The 19,464-nt window shown below is 39.1% G+C and overlaps 2 protein-coding genes across 4 annotated transcripts in view; one reads left to right on the plus strand and one right to left on the minus strand.

Moving 5' to 3' along the window:
* Nucleotides 1-8: 8 nt before the first annotated feature.
* LOC130549866 (histone-lysine N-methyltransferase, H3 lysine-79 specific-like) lies at nt 9-2,176 on the minus strand (the record flags this gene model as incomplete). Its single annotated transcript, XM_057327210.1, has 8 exons — nt 2,096-2,176; nt 1,881-1,980; nt 1,475-1,554; nt 1,313-1,378; nt 1,058-1,227; nt 415-495; nt 158-311; nt 9-75 (listed from the first exon to the last, which is right to left on the minus strand). Coding segments are annotated over exons 1-8 (799 nt in total), but the record flags the coding sequence as incomplete, so codon positions are not given.
* Nucleotides 2,177-6,870: 4,694 nt separating this feature from the next.
* Nucleotides 6,871-19,464, plus strand: part of LOC130549867 (uncharacterized) — a 32,663-nt gene continuing 20,069 nt past the window's right edge. The window contains exons 1-10 of one of the 3 annotated variants that reach the window (XM_057327212.1): nt 6,871-8,241; nt 11,869-12,010; nt 12,118-12,331; nt 12,418-12,477; nt 12,787-12,846; nt 13,278-13,337; nt 13,769-13,828; nt 14,264-14,318; nt 14,609-14,668; nt 14,835-14,942. In XM_057327212.1, the coding sequence (XP_057183195.1) occupies nt 8,085-8,241; nt 11,869-12,010; nt 12,118-12,331; nt 12,418-12,477; nt 12,787-12,846; nt 13,278-13,337; nt 13,769-13,828; nt 14,264-14,318; nt 14,609-14,668; nt 14,835-14,942 (976 nt within the window). In that variant the 5' untranslated portion in view covers nt 6,871-8,084. The remainder of the gene's footprint in view (nt 8,242-11,868; nt 12,011-12,117; nt 12,332-12,417; nt 12,478-12,786; nt 12,847-13,277; nt 13,338-13,768; nt 13,829-14,263; nt 14,319-14,608; nt 14,669-14,834; nt 14,943-19,464) is intronic. The other 2 variants (XM_057327213.1, XM_057327214.1) reach the window with 2 other exon arrangements.

Genomic DNA, 19,464 nt, shown 5'->3' on the forward strand with positions numbered 1-19,464 from the left:
CTACTTACTCTTTTCAAGACTCTCCAAGGTATCTCTTAGGTTTGTCAACTTGGTAGTAACCTTCTCAAGCATCATCTGTGAGACAAGAGAAAAACAACATGATGTAAAATCAAAGCCAGCCCAGGAGTTTTAGAGCAGCACTTGTGTGCACACTTACCGTGTTTTCTCTCTCCTTTTCCTTTTCTTTCTCCATCTTCCGCTGCAGCTTTTTCAGTCTCTCGGTGTCGCTAGCGATTTCTTTTGATATCTTCTTCTGCTTTGATGGGACGCCTTTGTTTGCTTCTAAAGCCACTGATTTATCCTGAAGGTCACTGTGATCAGAGTTAGTATTAATACGGTCAAACACGTACGACTGAAACGTGAAGAAATAAAAGCAAACAGAGCGATCATTGTGTGTATTATGTGTCTACTTACCTTTCAATATCTTCCATCACATGCTTCAATACTTTGCGCACTTTCTCATACTTCAGATCGAGGATGACCAGATCTTCAGCCCTGTGTGATAAATCAATATGTGGAGAATCATGAGCTCTTAATGTTCAACATCTCCATGATGCTTGGAACAAACTGCTCGCTGATGAAGAGATTAGATTCATCTTTTCATCCTAAAATCACTTCATTATTACAGTTTGGAAATGCATCGTGTGCACAGTATGCTATGTTATCTTTCAAGCCAAATATAATATAAAACACAAGTCTGCTTCTCTTTGTCAGTCAAACCATCTGCTAGAGAACAAAACTCCTAAAACTTCATTTCTTAACACAATAACAGTGAGATTTTGATCATTCAACAGCTTTCAGTGACTCCTGATGGATCCGTAATAATAACGGGCAGAGCAACAACACATTCAGACATCTGCTCGGTTGTGGATTGGAACAGTTCTTGGAGTACACATTTGAGGATGAGGACGCATATTCAGTTGAGATAAATCAACATTGATCAAAAGCATGCTGTTTGTATGTATATATACTGTGTTTATGCACACGTAATGACTCACAGCTTTCCCTACAGAAGTATTCACCAATGAAAGGCTCAACAACATGATGAAAGTCTTACTCTGATTCTGCTATCGCAATTGATTTCATCGTGGATTCTTTTAGGGAGGATAAAAAGGCGTGGGTTTCTTTCTGCAGCTTCTTTTTCTCTCTTCTTTTTCTCTCCTCCATTTGTTCTTCTTTTTCCCTCAGTAGCTGCTGAATTTCCTCGCTGTTGTAAATCTGTGGATGCTGACAAAGAAACAGAGAGGTCAGTCAGAAGAGTTTTCACAAAGGCATATATTCTTTTAACCTGATCAAAATACACTAGTCTTACATTCTTCCAATCATGTTCCCTGAGCTCAGAAACGTGCTGCCAGACCTCCAGACGGTCATGATGTTGCTGTACAAACACAAGGAGGAATAAGAGAGGTGTAACACATGAGGTTTGTAAAAATACTAATGTGCTTAAAGAAGAAATTGATTATGAATGAAGTACGTGATCTGTGACGCGCTCTTTCTCCCGTGCATTCCTCTTGGGCTTCTTCTGTTGTTGGCTCAGCAGAGGCAGTTTGACACCTAGAACACAACATATTCACATCAAAGCAAATTCCTTCATTAAATGTGACAATACAGTTGATTCATGGTTTCATGAGCTCACCACGAATGGACTCAAACAAACTCAAAGGGAAAGACAGCCTAACACAGCTGTCAATCAAGATTTAAGAGAGTATAACCATGTCTGTGATTACATTAAAACCAAAGCAACAACAATACTTGAATAAATAACACAATATTTGCATCTTAACTCTATTGATCATTGTGGGTGGAGCTACGCCCGTCAGGCCCGTCCATCGTTCTACATTAGAAATTTAGCACAGCGTTCCAAGCTTGAATGAACTCACCTCTGGGGTCAAACGCTTGTTCATCATTGAACCTCTGACAGATGAGGCCCTTCCCACGACCATTCTTCTTATCTGGTTTGCTGAACAATGTCCTTGGATCCTTCAACAGACAACAGAACACAGCAATTGTCCATATTATACTAAACATATAAATGAAAATGTTCTCAAAATACATTCAAACACCTGTCTGGGATTTAGCCATATGGTGAACTCACTTGAAGGACAATGATGTGGCCGCCTCTGAACGGCTTTGTTTTGGATGGTGGTGGCTGTGGCCGCACTCCTCCAACATACATAACATCAAATGTATCATGTTAAAACAGTTAGTGTACCTTCTGTATTTTTAACTCACCCCAAACTAGTTTTTACCATTTTAAATCCTGGATCAGTTTAATGTTGGTTATCAAACTCACCTGTGTGTGAACGTAAGATGTTTCCACCATCTTTACTCCTCTGGGGTTCCTGAGGACCTTTGCTGCTCTCAGACTCCATGTTCCTCTCAGGTGGTGGTGGGTGTGGACACAATACAGCAACACCTGCATAATTACATTATTTCATCTGAAATATGGTTTTCAAGTAAACCTTCATGTACTTTTACTTTACACACCAGCAAATATGTTTTAACGCTGAAATGTAATACATTACCAGAACGAGCCTGTTCTTCTGTGGTGCTGATGGGCCTAAAACGTCTGAATTTGCTCTGGATCATTTTTACTGAAAACTTCAAACAGATAAAAAATAAATAACTTCACTTTCATCTAGACCAGTTTTGCATCTCTGACATTTGGGCCATCACAGTGTAAATCTGCAGTATTCAATAAGGTATATGTTGAATGACATGACCAAACTGGAAAACAGATCTTTTTTAAAGTACATTTTGCGTAAAATAGCTCTAGTATCCCAATTCCCACACTATCTGTCCTAAATACTATTTGAGTCCAATTTAAGTTGAGATCCAGTTTCTATATTTCCTTGCCAGCAGATGTACAGACTATAATTCATAAATAGACAAAGTGTCCTAGATGCATGAAATGAACCCAAGAAGAAAAGACATTTCCCAATGAGAACATTGTTTATGATGAATAGTTCTTAACGTGCTGATTAAAATGATGAATGTAGAAGGAAGGACCATAATAATCCCTCACAGAGCTGATGAAACGTTAGCTGATCGTTTAGAGTAATAGTGTAATTTGCTGCATTTTTTGTTTTCTGCAGCATTGTAACTTATTTTTTTTGCTTATTTTGTCTGCTTTTCTACATTACTTTTGTTGCTAGTTATGTTTATATTAGTGTTGTTAAAATAATCTGCAGCTTTGTAATGTGTGTTTTTGGGCGGAAAAGAAGCTCGCGCAGACCGGAAGATCTTTAAATGATGACAGTTTTTAGCGCCATGTCTATTCCCTTACAACATTCAACCATGGTTTTATTACATTTAAAACAAAAAAACACGGTTACTATAGTTAATCCACGACTTTATTTTCCGGGATAGTCAACTTCGGTCATGGAGGGCCAGTGATCTGTACAGTTTAGTTCCAACACACAAATCAGATTCAAATGTATATAATTACTATGCAGGATTTATTTTTACACACTACAAGGATGCAATACTAATGGAATTCATGAAATTGATAAAACAGAAAAGAACTGAATATTTATACATCTCAAATTCTTGATGCTTAATTTATGCATCATACATCCTTAACCAGTCTGTGTTTCTTGCAGCTGATTTATACCTTTTTTCATTAAACCAATTATTTTCTTTGCATTCAGATGACTTTATTCCAGAAGCACAGGAGACCGAAGTTAAGGACATTCAAGAACCTACTTCTACAGTAGTTCTTAACCAACACCAGAGGAAGTCGCCTAAAAAGAGAGGTGATCTTAGAAAAGTAAACCAGGTTGATTGTCCTGATCTTTAAGACGGATGTTTTATTCGAAGATGCATGACAGTGATGTGCATTTAAAGTAACCAAACAGACCTCAGTCCCCCTTTTGACTACTGCAATAGGAAAAATACTATGTAATTAATGGGGGGTGAGATCTGTTTGATTACCAACATTCTTTCAAATATCTTTCTTTTGTTTCGCAGAACAAAGACATGTATACAAATTTGGAAAAACTAGAGGGTGACTAAATATGACAGATTTGTCATTTTTGGGTGAACTATATTGTATTATTTCTTTAGCTTGATTATTAGAAATAATCACACAGGTGCACTTATTAGAATGATTTCCAAAGGATCATGTGACACTGAAGATTAGAGTAATGGTTTTTCCATTAGAGGAATAAATCATATTTTATCTATATTTAAAAATATATCCTTAATAACCATTCTTTTAAATTGTAATTGTGTTTTAACAGTGTTACTGTTCTCTGTATATTTGATCAAATTAATTCTAGCCTTGATGAGCATGAAACTTCTTGACATAAAGTAATCAGTTTAAATGATGAATTTATAAATGTTATAATTTATAAAAAACTTAAAAAAAATGTTTTATGTATACTTAGGTAAACAAGCTGCTGTCAAAAGAAGCTGGACACCGGATGAATGTGCTGCAGTAGAAAGGCACCTGAAGAAGTTCATTGTGAGGAACCAAGTTCCAGGCAAAATAGACTGTGAGAGCTGCATTGATGCAGAACCTCAAACCTTAGGAACTCGAGACTGGAAGTCAGTCAAGTACTACATCAAAAATCGCATTTCTGCCATAAGAAGAAGAGTACAGTGAATTCCAGGTATCTCAGTGTTTTGGATAACTTCCCGTTAGTGTTCACATTGGCACATGTGTTCTAAGTGGTTTCAACAAAAGGCTGGCTCTTTTGTTTTTATGGTATCCTTATAAAAAAAGGTTTAGTTTACCCAAAAATATACATTGTCTTCATTTGTCATTCCAAACTCATAAGAGATTTATTTATCTTCAGAACACAAATGAAGATATTTTAAATGAACCATGCAAGATTTCGGTCTCTCCACAAAAAAATCTGCTCATCCTAAATTTTTTCCCAATTTAATGTTATTAAAGTTAATCCCAATTTTATGAAGTCATGTGAATGCTTTATACGTGCAAGAAAAGTCTCTGACAAAATATTTTTTTCAGTTTAGATTTGTATTCCTAAACAAAGTTTCATGGAAGAGACACAAACAAAGCTATCACATTGTCCCATAAAATTATCAAAAAAAATAAATTATAAATGGTTTTAAGCTTGAAAGTGTAGGATGAGTGGTTTTTAAATCGCAAGTCAGAAATCTCAGGTTTCATTCAAAAATCGCCACTTTTGTTCCAAAGATAAATACATTTCTCATGAGTGAATGTTCATTTTTGGATAAACTACCCCTTTAAAGTTCTTTCTGTTATCTTTATATTCTGTTAAAATATGAGATAAAATGTGCAGACTCGGACAGTTGTCTTCAAAAATGTTATATTTTTATATTAAAATATCAATTTCTAGACGTGGGCAAATGCCTTTAAATTTAAAGTTAAGATTATTCTTATAGTTTTATACTAATGGAAAAAACTGTTGACATTTCCTTTGTGAAGCCATGAGTTGCTTAGAGCATTGACATTACTTTGATAAAAAAATAAAGCATTTTGTACAAGTTTGAAATCTGAAATGTTGTTCATCCTCTTTGTATGGTACTGGCCCACGTGTATTATTACGAATTATAAAAAGTTAATTTCCAGTATTTGACTGTAGTTGCTCAATAGCTGTGCTTTAAAGTTCGTTTACAGAATTTGTGCTACTCGGTGGGCTTGTTTGTAGCAACACCTCCAAGCAGGGTCACCTTGTGCCACGAGTCACCCATTCTCCTGAATGTGGAGTTGAAAGGAGCATGGTGGAGTAAAATTGAGCTAAAAACACCTATAACTGCAGCTTCTGCATATGTTGGCAAATGTCTGATGAAACTGTGTAGAGCCCTGCCCCAGACAATTTCCTTCGCTGTAGTGGCCATATTAAGCCTTGATTTCTCACCTCATGCAGTGTAATTGCAGTGGTGCATCTGGTTAGTATTTAGTATTCTTGGCATTACACCGTTTCCTAACCAAACGCGATGCGACGCCGGGACGTGCTATAAAATATATATTTTCTGTTAATCAAAGGTTTTGACCTAACCAGCCGTGACAGTGCTGCGCGACGAGCAATGGCAGTTTCTATTTTAGAAACTGTTTCTATTTCTGTGAATGATCAATGATCTCATCTGATGTAAGTTCTGCACCTCATGAATATTAATATACAAACATGGATGAGGACAGGCTATATATGTTTGATTACATGCATTTAGATTCTGAAATTATTGTATAGCGTCCGGTGAGGGATCCTTGAAGTTATGAGAACAGGACGCATCTCTCTATGTGCACTCTAGCTGCATCGCGAGAGGCTGCGTGCACAGAGAAAAAAAAATCTGATTGGTGGTGTTTTGTGATTGATTGTTGCGTCCCACCTCTTATTTAAATTTTTTATATGTACAGAGCCTTTTACAATGTACATCGTCACATTTTCAGGTAAAAAAGTAACAATCAAATTATAATTAAATGTTCTACACTTTATATACAGCTTTTGCTTTTTATTATTACACACATAATTTAGAGACGTAACTCCATAAACCTACTGTGCAGGCAATTGTTGGTTGTTTCCATAATAGTAACTTTGTTCCCTGCTAAGATATAAAAAATAGAAATGTGTGTGTATCTATGGACGAGGACCTCACAAGTTCTAAATGTTAAAACCAGAGCCCCACAAGTAACCAAAAAACGCATATGAGAATATTTTGTTCAAATTTCATTAAATTCAAGTTATATTAGTTTTTAAAAAATTCTCATTATCTTGCTTGATTTTTTATAGAAGCGTAGGACCACTGGAAAGGGTGGACCCCACAATTGGTCAAAAAACGGTGGTCCCCCTTATGCCAGAAAAACAAGTACGTGTGTGTGTGTGTGTGTGTGTGTGCGTGTGTGTTGGCATATGTGGTTTATGAAACCAATTTTCAGGTTTACATACCAGCATTATGAGACCATTCGGTTTATGAGGCCATTTTTAGTGGTCTCGTATTTCTGGAAATTTAAATTGTCATAAATATTAACTAAAAATTATTAAAATTGTTATTAATGTGTGTATGATTCCTAAATGCAGTAATTTATTCATTAGTGTTACTATTTTACTTTTATTACACTACCTACCCTTTTTAGAACCTTTAAAATGATGGTCCCTTAAACCGTGTTGTGTCTGCGTGAACTTACAACAGTGCCCCTGTAGGTGGGATTTGGTATTGCAAAGGTATACACACTGGCGCCAAAATTACACACACATTCGCGCCATATGCGTTAGGCGGAAGTTACCAGCTACGCACGTAATGTTACGTTGGCCAAATCAAGAGTTGCCGCACTTGAGTGAACAACGGAATCTTCGGAGAAAAGTAAGTCCTTAATATCTTATATTTTTACATTTATGTTTGACATTTGTCACTCTTAAATCGACCTTCTCCTGTCCTTTTTGGGATTTCGAGTTAGTAAGGTAGAACTGACGCCATTTGTCGACGTTCATTTCAATTGTCAAATATTTATTTAATGTGATTTGTTTTAATGTAATATGAAACTGTAATGATGAACTTCAAGGTGATGTAAAAAAGTTAGTTGGCATCAAATGTGGTAATTATTCAGAAATTCAAGGAAAAGTGGTGTCGTTTCCTTGTGCGGAGCACACTGCTAATTTGTCACATCGTCTAAACACTTATACGATATACTTTCATTTGATTATTTATCGAAGTTCAAATATAACACAGTAGAGAATAAGCATAAAGTCCACAAAATGTCACTTTGCAGTCTCGAGTGATTTCAAATCATCCTAACGGGAGAGCTTGAAGGTTAAGTTAATGCGTACTCTAACATGAGGACCTGCAGCTTGCTCCCCTGGCTGCCTTGCTTCACACGCGTTGGTCAGTTCAAGAGTGAAAAATATTATGTGATTTATGTAATTATATATCGTTTGTGATATAATAAAAAACTATTTCGTGTCTATCCATGTATTATTTAACTGGTTGATATGGGATTTATAAAGTACTATATTTTGTAGAGCAGTGTTTTTGTAATGTTATTGTAATGATGTTTAGGTAGGCCTATGTTTAGGTAAAATAGTTAAACATTCAATAACCACGAGTTTAAAAGGCAGTCCTTTTCAAGCACCAAGCAACTTAAGCATGTTATTAATATAATGCTGTTTATAAAGATTGAATTTGCATGGTATTTTTTAGTGAGTCGAATGACGAGTTGTAGCAGAGGATTAAATCCTCTCAAAGATGCCATACACCATGTGAAAATGGGGAAAGACAAAGACACAATAACAGAGCGATACATTAATCCCACCAAAGGTGAGTGTTTTTTTTGTAAACCTTATCTTGATTAGTTAAATTCTACTATATTTAGTTAGGTTTTTCAGTCCGTATTCCTTACCATTCACCATGGATATAATGTAGTCACACTAACTGTAACCATGGTATGGTGGCAGGGTCAAATGCTACTTCAAGGTGGTCTAAATATTCTGCTTCTTGAATGTCATTTTGGTAACATTTATACTCAGGGTTCATTTGTTAATAGCTAACTACATTGGTTAACATGAACAATTCTTCTACTTCATTTTTTAAATCTGTATTAGTCTTAACTTCAGCATTTACTAATGAATTTTTAGATCAAAAGTTGTATTTGTTCACATTAGCACTGTGAACCAACATTGATATGATCATTTTACAAAATTGCTATTACAAACAACAAGCTATCATTAACAAATGTTAATTAATGTTGTAAAATTATAGTTATTTCATGTTAGTTAATGCATTGACTCTTAACAAATGAGACTGACCCCATCTATAGTTAGTTTGCACTACCTTCTGCAGAACTTAGGCTTTGTTCAGACTGTCACCCCAAATCCGATTTTTGTGCATATCCGATTGGAATCTAATTTAAATGATTGATTGTCCACACTGTGTATAGCAATTGTTCAGATCCAGTGTCCCGTTGTGCTCTCTCGTGTTTTGCAATATCTGATTTGGTTTCTATGACAAGGGAGTGTTAAACTTTATGTGCCGCTGTGCAAACCGACCAGTGTATGACATCGCAGTACCGCAAGAACAATTCCACAGCACACTGCTCTATGTCGCTCTCGCAGTATGATGATGTCATACGCTGATCAGTCAGAGCAACGCTGTGTAGAGTTGAACAATGTTAATTTTTCTTATAATATGATGATGTGTAGCCGATGCGCTGGATTACTATGTCTAATGAACCTGCTGCTGAAGCACATGGGACTGGTATACTCGGCTTTATTCAGTAATCCCGTCTCCTCCAGCAGACAGACAACAATATCTGCATTGACATCTGATGTGCATACATTTGAATGTGTTGTTTCACGTGGCGCAAGAACGTTATGTAAGCCAAAAGCAACTCGTATCCGATCTGAGCGTTCAGACTGAAACGGATTTCCAGAAATGCAATTTGAATAGGACTTTAAACCACATATGAATGTAGCTTGAAACTGATTTGTATAAAACGGATTTCATGTGATTTTTTTTGCTTTCACACTGGCTAAATGTGATCGTATTTCAATCGGATATGCACAAAAATCTGATTTGAACTGACGGTCTGAACTAGGCATGTGCCGGTATCAAATTTCCATGCTGCGATTAATTGATTAAGGTTTCGTCGCGGTAAACGGTATTATCGCAGTATTCAATTCTATGAGAAATGCAGGTTGAAAATATAAACCAACTTCAGTGTTTTCCTCTTGATAACAACTTTATTTTAAATAATAAAGAGAACCTCAAACATTTAAATATAAATAAAACAACACACAGTAATGATGTATAAAGTGAGTTTATTCAAACGGAATAAAGTGCAAACTGCAAAAGAACAACTTTTGTTAACTGCTTTTAAATATACGTCTGAGTACTACAATTCATATTATTATTATTATTATTATTATTATTGTTTGAATAACAAGCCAAGCCAGTGTGTTAACTATTATAGCAAGCTAAACATTTATAAACAGCAAATTCACTCGCACTTTGTGACAGTGTATGACTTTATTGCGTTCCATCAACGTATAATTAAAATAATTATTCTGCCACAGTCAAATTTCATTACTCGGCTTACTTTTAACCCAAAATATTTCCAAATCTCAGACTTCACCCCTTTAGAAGGGGGATAAATCGTCGGCAGCGTTCCTCCTTCCGCCATGCTTCCTCTCCGTGTGCTACTGTTTACATCAGAGTGCGCACGCGTCTTTTGCTCAGCAGCGCGCGCGCACACACACGTAGGCATCTCCACATGGGGAACGGGATTGTTTAGATCAGAGTGCGCATTCCTACGCAGCATACACGCAGTGTACTTTTATCCAAAAAATAAAGAAATACGCGTTCTAAAAATCAAAATGCTGATCTATATATTTTCGCGGTATTTGAAAGTGCCTGCGATAACAACATCGTGCGAATCCATTACTGCGATTAATCGCATTACCGAATATCGGCACATGTCTAGTCTGAACGTAGTCACCGTGGCACATGTGCTATTGCCCTATAGGGCTGGGCGATTTGACGATGTTATCGTATATCGCCGATGTCTCGCAAATATCCCCATGTCGATTACAACAGACAGATACCGGACGATAATCGATAATAATGGAAAATACGCGTTATAACATTATCATGCGATGTAGGCTTTAGCGTGAACGTTAATGTTCATATGCCCAGGCAGTCAGTAACAGTGACAGAATTTTGGAAGCGCTGTTTTGTTCGGTCAGTTGAAAGTGCTGCTGTTTTCTGCCGGTCGCTGCAGACAGACCAAGAGAAAGACGAGCTGCGTCGGCAAAGCAAAACCTCACACTCACGGGGCTGTACCGGTGTTCGAATTGTCCTACCCTGTCAGATTTTCCTACCGCTGGGCAAAACTTAATATAATCTAAACCACATTGACAAAATAAACAGGTAGGATGATTTTACAATGCAAAATACCCTGTCAGATAGTCCTACCATCTTAAAAGAAACATGTAGTATTCATTTACAGCGCAACACCCAATCAAATTGTACTATAGGTATTAAATAATATGTAGAATGATTTAACAAAGAAAATACACTATCATATTCCTGTAACAGTATAAAATAAACAGGTAGGATGATTTTATAGCGCAAAAAAATGACGTAACATTAATGTTCGCATGCCTGGATAATCTGACGGGTAGGATGGAATTTCAGGAGATCTGCAACATTTTTCTACTGCATAAAAGCTTTATGGTTTATCTACGCGCCTTACCTGATGAAAGAAGTCACTGCAACACTGGTTTGTGCGCGCGGCATGCCTGTGTGCGTGTGTGCACGGGTGCGTGTTTGTTTGGCACTTGGCGGGTCTGGAACGAATTCCTTCCCGGTCCGTATCCGCAGATTGATCGTCTGCGCAATGTTGCATGAAGTCAAACACACCCGATATTATCGGATATCGCGATGATTTTAAAGTCGATTATCAATAAAAAAAATGTAACACATCGCCCAGCCCTATTGCCCTATAGCAGTGGTCACCAACCCTGCTCCTGGAGATCGACCGTCCTGAAGATTTCAGCTCCAACCCCAATCAAACACACCTGAACTATCTAATCAAGGTGTTCAGGTTTGCTTGATAATTACAGACAGGTGTGCTGAAGCAGGGTTGGAGCTGCAGTCTGCAGGACGGTCGATCTCCAGGAACAGGGTTGGTGACCACTGCCCTATAGTGTCACATGTTGCCACAGATAAGAGAAGTCCAATTCGAATAATAATTAATATACTTGGACAACGATCAAACAAGGAGATGCTCAATTTCACAACATAAAATAACTTTATTAAATAATTTTATAATAAAAAATATTAATAAAACATAATTTAATACCTTTTTTTAATAAAAAATTACTTGAAGAAATATTTATTTTTAATAAAAATGTTTAACTGTTGCCTGTTGTTTTTTATGTCATTTAGGTCGGGGAGTGTTTGCAAAAACCCTTATTTTTAAAGGTTCCTTTATTCTTGAATACAGAGGAACTTTAATTGAGAAAGGGGATTTTGATGAAATATTAAATGAATATGCATACTTTTTTAACCACCAAGGCCATGACTACTGGTAAGTAGCCTGAATTTTACTGAATGTTAACACTTCTGCATCATAATGCATTTTTTTAAACGTATTTCTTAACCCTGAAACCAACAATTCAATTTTTTTCCCTATAGCATTGATGCTTCTTATGATGATGGCTCACTCGGTCGACTTGTTAATGATGATGAGAGGCCAAATGCGAAAATGAGGAAAATTGTTGATGTTGATGGAAAGCCACATCTTTGTTTATTTGCAATCAAGGACATCAATGAAGGTGTAGAAATAACATATGATTATGGAGGATATAACTTGCCATGGCGTTCTCGCCATGAAAAGGAACATTGCAAGGTACTATTGTAGAGTATTTCTGAATGTTAAAATAAGGTAATTTACTAATATCATCTAATTGCTTCAGCTTTGCTTCTGTCTTTCAGCACCTTCATGAGCCTGTCACTCCAGCCATGACAGCATGTGACATCACATCTCCTAAAAAGGTTTGTTTATAGTTTTGTCAATTTAGTTTGACGCTCATCCAGTGCTAAAAATTAGTTCTCATATTGCTACTAAATGTGACATAGCGGTAGACTGTTGCTTTATAACACTTGTGTGCGTTTTCTCATGTGAGATGAGGACATGATTTGGTTTATGAGAACACAAAATGTCTTTGTATGTGACTTAGCAGTAGACTATTGCTTTATAACACTTGTGTATTTTCTCATAATTTGGTTTCAGAAGAGTTAATGCTTTGATTAAACAGCTGAATGTCTCATTATTCCTCCTTTCTCCTTGTCTCTGTCTTTCAGCACCTTCATGAGCCTGTCACTCCAGCCATGACAGCATGTGACATCACATCTCCTACAAAGGTTTGTTTATAGTTTTGTCAATTTAGTTTGACGCTCATCCAGTGCTAAAAATGAGTTCTCTTATTGCTACTAAATGTGACTTAGTGGTAGACTATTGCTTTAAAACACTTGTGTGCGTTTACTCATGGTTTATGAGGAGACAAAATGTCTTTGTATATGACTTAGCAGTAGACTATTGCTTTATAACACTAGTGTGTGTTTACTCATGGTTTATGAGGACAAAATGTCTTTGTATATGACTTAGCAGTAGACTATTGCTTTATAACACTTGTGTGTGTTTACTCATGGTTTATGAGGTCACAAAATGTCTTTGTATATGACTTTATAACACTTGTGTATTTTCTCATAATTTGGTTTCAGAAGAGTTAATGCTTTGATTAAACAGCTGAATGTCTCATTATTCCTCCTTTCTCCTTGTCTCTGTCTTTCAGCACCTTCATGAGCCTGTCACTCCAGCCATGACAGCATGTGACATCACATCTCCTACAAAGGTTTGTTTATAGTTTTGTCAATTTAGTTTGACGCTCATCCAGTGCTAAAAATGAGTTCTCTTATTGCTACTAAATGTGACTTAGTGGTAGACTATTGCTTTAAAACACTTGTGTGCGTTTACTCATGGTTTATGAGGAGACAAAATGTCTTTGTATATGACTTAGCAGTAGACTATTGCTTTATAACACTAGTGTGTGTTTACTCATGGTTTATGAGGACAAAATGTCTTTGTATATGACTTAGCAGTAGACTATTGCTTTATAACACTTGTGTGTGTTTACTCATGGTTTATGAGGTCACAAAATGTCTTTGTATATGACTTTATAACACTTGTGTATTTTCTCATAATTTGTTTTCAGAATAGTTAATGCTTTGATTAAACGGCTGAATGTCTCATTATTCCTCCTTTCTCCTTGTTTCTGTCTTTCAGCACCTTCATGAGCCTGTCACTCCAGCCATGACAGCATGTGACATCATATCTCCTACAAAGGTTTGTTTATACTTTTGTTAATTTAGTTTGACGCTCGTTCAGTGCTAAAAATGAGTTCTCTTATTGCTACTAAATGTGACTTAGTGGTAGACTATTGCTTTAAAACACTTGTGTGCGTTTACTCATGGTTTATGAGGACACAAAATGTCTTTGTATATGACTTAGCTGTAGACTATTGCTTTACAAGACTATTGCACTTGTGTGTATTTTATCATCATTTGGTTTCAGAAGAGTGATTTGGTTTATTACATTTATAATTGATCATGATGATTTGTTATTATTTTATTATTTGCTGATTAGTTGTCTTTAGTTGTTGAGTAGTTGTTTTATTTTATTTTACTTTTACTCTGGAGCAAAAATATGCCCTAAAATGTTACAGATATAAAGATATAAAATCATAATCATTGCTTTATTCATGTTTTATTTTGTACCCAGGACATAATAGTTAGATCCAAGCAGGAATCCAGAAGGCCAGGCAGTGGTGATGATGGTAGGACATTCTTCTTAATGTAACAAATTTAATATTTTACACAGAGAATTGCATTTTTGGACTCTAATTTTTTCACATTTCCAAAATTTATTTAGTTTTTAATCAGAAACAAGAATCTGCCAAAGAACACCAAAAGCTTTCAGCTTCAATTGCCCAGTACTTAAAATAGTTGAAGGAATTAAAATGCCATCCTAGGTGTATATGTGTTATACCAATAATACCAATGTAAGTATACCACTCATTAACACAATCTAATTGTTTTCTCTTTAATTATAATGTTTGACAAAAAGAAAGAGGAAGAAAGAGAAAAAAGAAGACAGTAGGAATGAGGAGGAGAGAGACATCCAGAGGTAAAAATCAACTGACCCATCTACCATTCATATTCAAGCATTCAACGGCCCTGTAAAGTGTCATTAGCTTAACGCGGTTCAGTGTCGATTCTGTTCAATTTAATAACGGAATGAAATCAATTTTAAATCAATTTTCAAGTTATTTATTTGCATTTATTTTCTTCAGTTTGTAAGACGCATCAACTTGTCAAAGAGGAGATGAATTCGCTTGAAAAATGTTCACTTTGCTCTGGACCGTTTTCCCCGCTAAAGTGGTGGGGGCTGAAATGTAAAGGTTAGTGTAAAATTATCTTGGGATTCAGTGAATATATTTATTACTGTGCAATACGTGGTAATACTGTGCAATACACTTCTTTTCTGTGACCGGTTAATTCTCCACCAAAGCCCTTGGAGAAGAGAGGGCACTTTTCAACCCCTTCTCTACACTATAGGGTACAATATCAATAGCCCTATTGACGCATGTCAGAACAAATAGGCTTTTTAAATCGAGGTCAATAGAGGAAATGTGAGGAAACAACTGATCACTTTATAAACTGGCAGCTGCTAATGTTCATAATATTTACCATAAAACATTCATTTTATAGAAAGCTATATTTGGAAGTTACAACAAAGTAAATGTTTTTTAAGAGAATTCATAGAGAACTATGTTTTTATGTCTTGTGACTTTTGCAACATTATTTTTGTTTTGGCTAATAGACTTTCTGAATGGCCTGAAAACTAGAACCGGTTCCCATCCAAAACAGATTTTGTTTATGAAAAGAACCAGAACCGTTAGCAGAAGACATGGTTTCCCATGACTGTATATGCATTTCACAGATGCGCTGCACCTTAAACAGCCAAACACACAGTTCCCCATGACTCTACGTGCGTCTTTGGTAACTGCACATTGTTTTTTATGTCTGTTCACATACCGGCGATTGGAGGTGTAACAGTATGTGTATTCGTACTGAACCGTCATGGGGAACATTCAAAATGAAGTGATCATTCCTATGCCCTTTCTACCTTCGAAGGGCAGAGCGTGCCATTAGGTCAGTGGTTTCTTCAACTCTGTCCCGCGAGATCTGTTTTCCTGCAGAATTTAGCCCCAACTCTAAAACACACCTGAACAAGCTAATCAGCGTCTTTAGGAACAGACGTGTTCAACTGAAGCGGGCTGCGCAAATCTATCGGCGTATGTCATTAAAGTACCGCGAGAGTAATTCAAGTGCCGACTGCTCCGTATGGATCTGAATCGCTCTCGCAGTATTTTATGCGATACGCCACGCAAATTGCGCAGCCCTGCTGCAGTTGAACGCCCCTGTTCCTAAAGATGCTGATTAGCTTGTACAGGTGTGTTATCAGAGTTTCTCGGCAGGAAACTGGATCTTGCGGGCCAGTGTTGACAACCCTGACATAATGGCACGCCCTGCCCTTCGAGGGGAGTAGGGCATAGGAATGATCACTTCCATTTGGAATTTTTCCTGTGACGATTCGGTACGAATACACATACCGTTATACCCCTTCAGGCAATGCGCAGCTCCTGTCGCAACTAAGTTACATTATACTGTATTTATCTCAAATGATCATTAATATACATACTGACTTCCACCTACACCAAATACATTGACTGCTATTGTTATGTAAATAGACTCTGTGACTCACGTTTTATTTCAGTTGCCTTATAATTTTTTTAATTGATGTTAGAAAAGTACTGTCTGATCATATCATGTATGAGTGTATTTTATTGTAATAGCTATGCCATTTTTACCAAGATAGTTGGGTGAACTAAAACAATTTACTAGTCAGTGCTAGGGTTGCAATACGAAAACCGGAATTGTTTGGGAATCAGTATCGAAAGGCTAGGAATCGGATTGGAATCAAAAGCAATAGAAATCAGATACTTGAAATGAAAACTTAAATTATCTTCATCAATTCCTGTGTGCATATTTTCTGAAATGTACATGTTAAGTTATAAAGCACAGGAACCACAAATTGACCATAGTTTCATTATATTAACAACAGTTTAACCATGATGTAGTTAGGCTTTGGTAATACGAACTATAAGATCCCCTCAGTAGCTTCATGGGCTCCGAAATTCTTGATTAACTGGCTTTATTGACCAACCAGATGGATAACCATAGACTCAATAAATGCCGTGAGAACTAATAAGAATAAGACAAATACAACATACAAAGGACTTAAATAAAATAAAAAATACATAGTTTTTGCATTCTTATAAGATAGAATTGAACTGACTTCATTATAATTATTAAACAGAAATCAAAACAGAATCCAAATGAATCACGTTTCAAAAATGACAAACTTACTTCATTGTCCGCTTATTACTAAAGGAGAACTTTATCTTGCATCCAAAGACCTTCTTAATCTTAGATGGGTAGAATTTAACGTCTTGGTTACGGATGTAACCTCGGTATCCTGATGAAGGGAACGAGACGTTGTGTCGAACCGACAGAATGGGGTTTGTCTTGAGAACCTATCATCTTCTGAGTATATAGAAAAGGCCAATGAAAATTGGCGAATGAAATTTGCATGTTCATTCATTCACCTGTTGGTCTGAGGAGCCTAAAGCATCCTCCCCAGACCGCTGGGGTGGGCGGCCAGTGTTGTGGCATGAGGGACACAACGTCTCGTTCCCTCCATCAGGGAACCGAGTTTACATCCGTAACCAAGACGTTCCCTTTCTGTCGGTCTCTTGACGTTGTATCGAACCGACAGAATGGGGTTCCTATGGAAAACGCCACAGCACTGAGCCGCATCACAATCTCTGCGGAGCGACGTTGACTGGCCTGGGCGAGTCAGACGAAGACGCTAACGTGAAATTATGACCATCCAGTGGAGAGGAAGGGGGACCCAGAGCTTTACACAAAGTTGGGAAGCCCCTGCCACCGGCCGTCACGGATGGAGGCCTAGTTCTCTAAATGGCGAGAAGCCGCCCGGCACCGTACGGGCCACTGGGTAAGCATTCTTTCCCCCAGGGGAAAAACGCTGCAGAGGCCACTACCTACCGTAGGGAGGAATTAGTGGAGACACCACATGGTCTCACCATCAGGGGAGAACTCATGGGAAAATGTGCGGACTGCAGGAGTTAACCGCAAGGTGGGAGTCCACCTAGGGAGGTCATGGGTTGCCGAGGTGGGAACCATTCATGAGGATACATCAGACGGAACAGCCCACGGAGGGGGGGTTACCACGTCTGGAGCACTAGGTCCGGTTAGAGCCATCTGGGAGATAACTCAACTGTTCCCCGGCCTAAGGGGGCAGGGCTGCTCTGCCCAGCCTTCCCCCTGGAAGGGTGCTTAGTGATGGATAAAATTCCTGTTCTTTACCCAGTGGGGGAAAGAGGGGAGGCGTAATAGCCGCTCATCCCGCTAGGGAAGGGGGAAGGGCTTTCGCAGGCGTACGCCCTACCGGCTGCCGGGCCTACACCTGCCAGGATGCAGGCTGACACCGGTTCCGCGCGTAGGTATTAGAACCTCACAGAGTTGTTGGGCATAGCCCAACCCGCAGCTCTGCAGATGTCTGCTAGAGAGGCGCCCTGAGCCAGTGCCCATGAGGAGTGAGCCTCACTCCCAACGGGCAGGGGCGAATAGAGATCGGTATGCCCTAACGACGGCACCCACGATCCAGTGTGCCAGCCTCTGTTTGGAGACAGCCCTCCCTTCTGCTGACCTCCGAAACAGACAAAGAGCTGCCCAGAGCTTCTGGGCTCTGCTTGCGGTCCAAGTAGAGGCGCAGTGCGCGTACTGGACACAACACAGAAAGGTTGGGTCTTCCTCCCCGATGGGGGAGCGCCTGCAGGTTCACCACCTGATCTCTCGGAAGTGCGGTGGGAACTTTGAGCAGCGTAGCCGGGGCGGGGTCTCAAGATAACGTGAGAATCCCGGCCCCGAGTTCTAGGCAATCTGTGGACACGGAGGGTGTTTGCAGATCCCCTACCCTCTTGAAGGTGAGCGCCATCAGGAGAGCCGTCTTCATCGTGAGGTGAGAAAGAGCGGCATCTCCGAGGGCTCGAAGGGGGCGGGGCCTGCTGAGGCCCGCCATCTAGGTCGCAAGAGGGTACGGAGCGGGGATAAGGCGGTCACCCTCTCACGCCCCTTAGGAAACTAATGACCAGGTCGTGCTGTCCCAGAGGCTACCCAGCACTTGGGTCATGATGAGCGGCCATAGCGGCTACATACATTCCCAGTGTGGAGGGGGAGAGGTTACCCCCCAGTCTCTCTTGAGGAAGGGACAGCTTGTAACTGACCGAGCAACTCCGCAGGTCTTCTCGCCGAGAAGAGCACCAGGACGAGAAAAGGCGCCACCTATGGGCGTATAGCCGCCCAGTGGCCGAAGCCCTAGCCTGAGTGACGTCCAAACCAGACCGGGGGTGGGTCACTCAGGATCTCCTCACCCCGTCCAGACATGGAGACCAGGTTCTGCCTGGGATGCCATAACGTGCCCCTTCCCCTGGGGAAGCCATCCGCCAGGTGGAGCGGCCAGGGGGAGTTGTTGTCAGAGCCTTAGCTCCGAGAACCAAGTCCTGGTTAGGCCAAAAGGGGCGTAACTAGTACCACTTTATGCTCCTCTTCCCTGGCCTTGCACAGGACCTGTGCAATGAGGCTCACTGGGGGGAAGCGTACTTCCGCTTGTCCCGCGGCCAGCTGTGCACAAGGGCATCCGTGCCAAGGGTTTCCTCGGACAGGGAGTACCAAAGCAGACAATGGGTGGAGTCCGGGGAGGCAACAGGACCACCTGTGCGTGGCCGAACTGCTCCCAAATGAGCCGGCTGATGAAGCCAAATGAGAAAGAGGACG

Source organism: Triplophysa rosa, unplaced genomic scaffold (genome assembly GCF_024868665.1).
Source record: "Triplophysa rosa unplaced genomic scaffold, Trosa_1v2 scaffold189_ERROPOS487652, whole genome shotgun sequence".
Lineage (NCBI taxonomy): Eukaryota > Metazoa > Chordata > Actinopteri > Cypriniformes > Nemacheilidae > Triplophysa > Triplophysa rosa.